The 6,000-nt window shown below is 43.9% G+C and overlaps 1 protein-coding gene across 2 annotated transcripts in view; it reads left to right on the top strand.

Annotated features, from left to right (window-relative positions):
• Nucleotides 1-3,608: 3,608 nt before the first annotated feature.
• Nucleotides 3,609-6,000, top strand: part of plxdc2b (plexin domain containing 2b) — a 42,986-nt gene continuing 40,594 nt past the window's right edge. Inside the window, exons 1-2 of one of the 2 annotated variants that reach the window (XM_057012748.1) lie at nt 3,609-3,728; nt 3,835-4,133. In XM_057012748.1, coding sequence (XP_056868728.1) covers nt 4,034-4,133 — 100 coding nt within the window. In that variant the 5' untranslated portion in view covers nt 3,609-3,728; nt 3,835-4,033. Of the gene's footprint in view, nt 4,134-6,000 lie in introns of both variants that reach the window. The other variant, XM_057012749.1, reaches the window with a different exon arrangement.

Below are 6,000 nucleotides of genomic sequence, written 5' to 3'. Positions count from 1 at the left end.
TTGTAGGAGAACACCTCTGAAACCACCAGCTCAGCCTTTTTTTCCCTCCTCGTGACATTTGACCTATAATGCAACCACAAATACTGACCTAAACAAAATGCCACCACACTATTTACTGGAAAGAGAATGTGCAGCCCTCATTCTTTTTAATCCCGGTCCGATGTTTCTTTTATTCTAGGGGCTTCATTATTCAGTCTGTTCAACAGCACACAGAACAGCAGCAGCGTTGTTTCTTTGTGCTGTGGACAGCAGGTGACTTTTGCTTTATGGGGACCCTAAATAATTTCCTCTTCAGCATCTGGAACCTGAAGGTCACTCATCAGCTGTCTGAGCTGGTCGGTGTGAACTTCTCCATTTCTCCATTTCATGCCCCGCGGTTGGTTCCTCTCTTGCTGATGGCAGAAGAAAATAGCTGTTTTATTCATTGAGAGTAGTCATGTGTCCTGGAGGAGGCAACGATGTGTGAAGAGCCCAGACAGTGATAAACCTGCAGTAGTGATAAAGGTGGTGGGGGGGGGCACTTATCATTAATATAAACACAAACAAGAAGCCTTAAACTGGATTATAAATGACATACATATAGAATTTTAAGAAATCAACAGTACATCTTACTAACTGACCTTATGATAGTCCAACTAAATTTTTTAAATTCAGATTTAAATGAGTATTTAGTTATTTGTTTAAATATACTGAGTCGTCTTTGACAAAGATTGTTTAATGCCAACATGCCCCACTCTTACATCGTCAAAGTTTTTACGTGTGCATAGACGTGGGCAGAGTGTACGCTCTTCTCAAAATACAATCTTTGATTAACACGGTCGTTTTTAGGCTAAATTTTGTTGCTAAACTTGTTTCTGCTGGGAGGGAAAAAACCCAAATCTAGGCAAAAATAGAAAAAATAGTTTTATTGTCGACGTATTTCTTGTATGGATGAAGACGTGTCTCATAATTGCTGTCTATTTCTACAGTTAATAACTATTAGCGATAGCATTCATGCTAGCATAATTTGATGGACACATTAATAAGTCTGAATGCTCTTTGAGTTTATTTTAGTGGCTGAAATGTTCTTATGAGGGACTGAACCTTAGGATTTAGCTTGTTATCATCCCAATAATAACAGGTTCCTTCCACTGTAATAGTTTAATTCCAGAATGTTCAGTTCCCTGACAGACATAGAGATGCAGGTTCAGATGAGAAGAGAGGAAAAATGGAGATGGATGAAAAAGGATGAGCAGGTATTGTTGTCAGTATTCAGGACAGGATTAACATGATGTCCCAACAAAACCTGACCTGTTCACATACAGTTCCAGCCTCACAAACCCAGAGATGGACGTTCTGAAGGCTTCCATTAAAATACACGGCCCTGATACAATATTATTGTATAACTGCAATGAAAAAACCCATTTAGTCCGTGCTCGGTTCAACACAAACCTAGTTTTTAAAATCTAAAATAACTTTTACGTGTCTTTTCTCTAAGACTCAGTTCAAATTTATCCCGATATATTTTTGGTCAGGATGATATCGCCCAATTCGGGGTGATTTTTATGACTGAAGTACTGAATTTAAGCTAAAGGTCAGAATGACTTTTGGCTCTTTACCTGTTGAATGCCGTCATTGTGCGTCATTATTCAAGCCCAGCAGTGCTCCAAGGGCGTCCTCATGATTATCACCCACACAGAGCTTTAATTGAGCTTATAATAATCTATTTACTGGCATTTGTTGCTAAAGATGCAAAAACAACACGTGTTCCGAGACGTCCCCGAGATCAGACCCACTGATTGGGTTCTTTCCGGTCTGGCTGCGAGATTTAAAGCCCAATAATTAGCACAGAGGACAGAAAGAGAGCGGCGCTTGTTCTCTGGTTTTCACTTCACCGTGCCACCTCTCTGTTCTGAAGAGGCCATGCCTAAATGCCACAGTTGCACGCGGCTGCGCTGCCACTCTGGGACCCGACCCACCGCGTGTGTACACTCTGGAAAATTCACACTTGCCCCCACCCATGGATGGAAATAGTTTGATGTCGGTGTCATTTTTTTCGGTTTGTCACGGGCGTTTGGATGCTCTTTAAGGTCAATGACTAGTGTATTCAAAGTTCTAGCTGTCTGCGTCACACAGGGGAGGGTCGTTTTAGCTGTTGTGCTGCAAACGATTGGCGGAATTCTTGATAAATGTCGCCTCAGTCGGGGGAAGGTTAATTATTACTCAAACGGGAAATCATCTGACATTTGTGTCGGCCTGATTTTTGGAGTTCAGGTTCAAAGACATGTTTTAGATGGAAATCAGACTCTTTCTTCAGGGTAGATGAGACGGAACCCTGATACAAAGGTCAGGACTTAAGGAGGTTTAAAGGTCTTTATACTGAGGGCATGAAACACTCAGAGACAAACTTTCTATTCTTTTTCTATTGTATTTGTGCCCCCACGCCGCGACATTATTAAAAGCACGTAATAGCTTTCATGTCTATGTGCCTCCCTACTGTATAAGCCCTCTGAATGGGTTATAAATAGGTTATTACTGGAACCTGAGAACAAAGCTTCTTGTGTGTAAACTTTGCTGCACGACAAGAAAAGTTCTTTGACAATATTAGAATGATGTAAAATTAACTTTGCTTAGACCTTCAGAGGGAGGCCAGAATTCTTGCTTCTCTTCCGCTGGCGGCGAAGTTTAATAAGGTAAAACTTATCACAGCAAATGAAGTTACTAGTGGGAACCATTGTAACGGTTGGAAGAAGCCATTTAAAATCTCTGAAAACCTATTTAGTGCAAATAATGAGGGAGAAACTTTGGATATGAAGCTGCCAAGTACATAAAAGTGGAGCTCCGGGCGAGAGCGTCCTTTCGTGTTTGCTGTGATTTGTGGTGCGGCTCCTGAATTCCCACAGTGAGTGTCTTAATTAGAGCAAGGCTGTGGTCCAACTCAATCCCATAAACGAACGTCTGGTGAGGAAAGAGAAGCCTCAGGAATGAATGAAGTGTTGCCTTTCATGAGAGATTTGCACGTTTCCTTCTTATCTGCAGGAAAAAAGGAACTTAAGTTGGGTCACCTGTCTTAGGTGATGTCATTTGAATCATTTTGGAAATGGTTTCAAAACCCATTCATGGTTTTCAGATTAAAAGACCTATTAAGGCTGATTACCGAATTCTCTGCCTGCTTATTTTAAAATTTATTTAGCATAGAATTTTAAAAAAAAAAAAAATCTAATTTTTTGAAAGAAACAACTTCATTCAGTTTAGTAATTAATCTTATTGTAATTTGATATTGGGCAATTTTTTAAATAAACAGACTGAAGCTTAATTGCGCCCATAGGGGGCGCGCTAATTAGATAGATAGATAGATAGATAGATAGATAGATAGATAGATAGATAGATAGATAGATAGATAGATAGATAGATAGATAGATAGATAGATAGATAGATAGATAGATAGATAGATAGATAGATGTGTTTTAAGATGGTGTTTTGCAAAGTGATGTTGGTAATAAACACATTTTGTATGCAGACCAAAATCAGGACACCTCCAAAAATTTCATAGACTGCTTGTAAGACAGTTCAACCTATGGAGGGGCAAACGTTTTAAGTCCCCCCCCCCCCCCTTCTGCACACAACGAGCATCAGACAGCTATTGGCTGCGAGGGGAAGTGGATGACGGAGGGGAGCGCACCGTCTTCTCCAGGAGCGCACCGCTCGCTCTTCAACCACTGCACCTCCTGCCAGAGACGGGAGAGCCCGTAAGTGCAGGACTTCTCCCCAGAACGCTTCTGATATCATCACTTCTTGTTTATTGCTTTTACTGGGGAGCTGCTTTGACGAGCCCTTTTTCCCTTCCCTGTCCAGGAGCGCGCAGTGTGACACACACTGGAACAAAAAGAGAGCACAGTGCAGCGCGGGCAGGTTTGCGGTTTAAAAAGCAGCAGGAGCGGCTGGAGAGTTGCGGAGTCCGCCGGGGAGCTCCGTCGGTGCGTTGGGGAGACGAAGAGGTCCGGAGAATAACGAGAAGAGGGAGGAAAGGTTCGAGCGGACGCGCAGAACTTGGATGGATATGGCGTGTGTGAAGACGTTCGACCTGCTCGTTGGAGTTGTTTTAGTTTTGCAGTGCGTGAGGAATGTCCACGCAGAGATTGCAACCAGCTACGGTAAGAAAAGCCAACTCCAGCACCGAGTGAGATGTGCTGTTGCTGCAGGGAGCCGCTGTGGCCCCGCTTACTGTCAGTCACAGGTGGAATCCGGCATGACAATAAGCTGTAAATGCGTCCTTATCCTCCACATAAAACCTAAACACGCTCTTGTCTAGATGGGATTACGCATGTAATGCCGTTTAGAACGTGTAGATTACCATTATTACCCCCCAGTTTCAACATATTTTCCTACAAATCCTGCAACTTTTAACGGATGTCTGATTGTGCAGGTGCTCTGCAGAGCTGTTGTTGGTGCATAAAAGACGCGCACGCTCCTTTACACGCAGGCGGTTTCCAGTGTGACAGTGGAATAAGTTCATGCTCGTTTCCTGGGGTGACGCAGGAATCTCATCAAGCATCAGAGAGTGGTTGGAGGGACGCTCGGCTGCTGACAGGGACTGTAAATGATTCCAGTGTGTGTTTGTTTGCGTGTGTACAGACCACAGATTTACTGGAATGTATGCATGTTTACATGAGGGAGGGAGATGGTATCAGCTACATGCACGGTTTTAATTCTTTTGGCTTCGGTGTCCAATTGTGTGTCTTTTGTTCTGGCCTCGTTCGTTTAAATGATGTAAATGAAGTTTCCCCTCACACAACCTCTAGTGGGACCAGTTTAAAGGCTGTGGAGCTCCACCATTATCTTTAAACTGCCTCTTTCCTCCTTCTTTGAGTGCTCCATCCCTCCTGCACAGACTGGACACTTTTAGAATGTAGGACAGTATTTTTAGACATGTGCGTGAGGGTCCTGGCTGGAGCCCATGTCCTCACTGGGATAGTTCTTTATACAAATGAGAACTCTCTGGAAATGTAGTACCAGAAAGCTCTCTTCTCCATGCGTTCACTGCGATGATCTGTGGAGAACATCTGGGTGGAATTACACAACATCCTGTGGGCTTTTTTTTTAAATACCGTTTGAGTCCGCAGCAGTCGCCCTCTCAGCAGTGGAACCGTCACAAAAATTGGTGCTGATTTTGAGGTTAATCAGCACTCTGGTGCTGTTCCCGGTGTGGAAAAAGAGATGTTCCACAAGAGTCTGAGATGAGGCGAGGGAGAAAGTCTCGCCTGTTGTAATGACGTGGTCTCATTTAAAAGCCCCCGGGGTAGTTAATGCGCTCAGATGGTGTAAGATCATGTGTGGAATTTCAGTTTGTCAGGGATGGAGGCTCGGAGTTATGTTTTTTTATATGGGGGGTTGATGGAAACTCCCTTCCAGGCTGCAGCGAGGTGGTCATCACCACCTCCAACACGTCGCTGCTCATCCATCAACCTGCCTCGGCAATCAGACGAACACACACTCAAAAGGTCGAGGGGAAAAAACACAAACACTGAGTACAGAGAGGGCTGATCGGAGAGTTGTTAGGACGGATTCTATTTTGGGGCATTTAGTCCTTCAGCTTTAACTTACAGCTCCTTGTTTCTGCTTGGCTAATTGGCTGAATGAATGCAGAATTGGCATCAAAAGGTTTACAAATGTCGTCCGTCTTGCTGTCTTTTTCTTGGCATTTTCGCCTAATAATTTCCAACTGTCGGCAAAAGGTTCCTTCCTGAGAACCGGTGGTCCAGCAGCTACTTATTATAAGCCCGTTTGGAATCTTCCCCCTCCCCCGCTCTCTTTTTCTGACATTGCACATTTTAGAATGGACAGAATGAGCCAGCCTCTTTATTGGCCTTCTGAAAGACCTGCTGAAAGGACCTACCCTGAATGGGCGATGGGGGGTAGGGTGGTATGCGGGGGTGAGCGGTGGCAGTGGAGGCTTGGGTTTATATTCTGTTTGCTGTCACAGTGGGCTGTGCCATACATCGCAGAAAGCAGGGAGGCTGG

Source organism: Takifugu flavidus, chromosome 17 (assembly GCF_003711565.1).
Source record: "Takifugu flavidus isolate HTHZ2018 chromosome 17, ASM371156v2, whole genome shotgun sequence".
Classification (NCBI taxonomy): Eukaryota; Metazoa; Chordata; class Actinopteri; order Tetraodontiformes; family Tetraodontidae; genus Takifugu; species Takifugu flavidus.
Note: the sequence above shows the minus strand (reverse complement) of the source record. Positions and strands in the feature narration are given on the sequence as shown.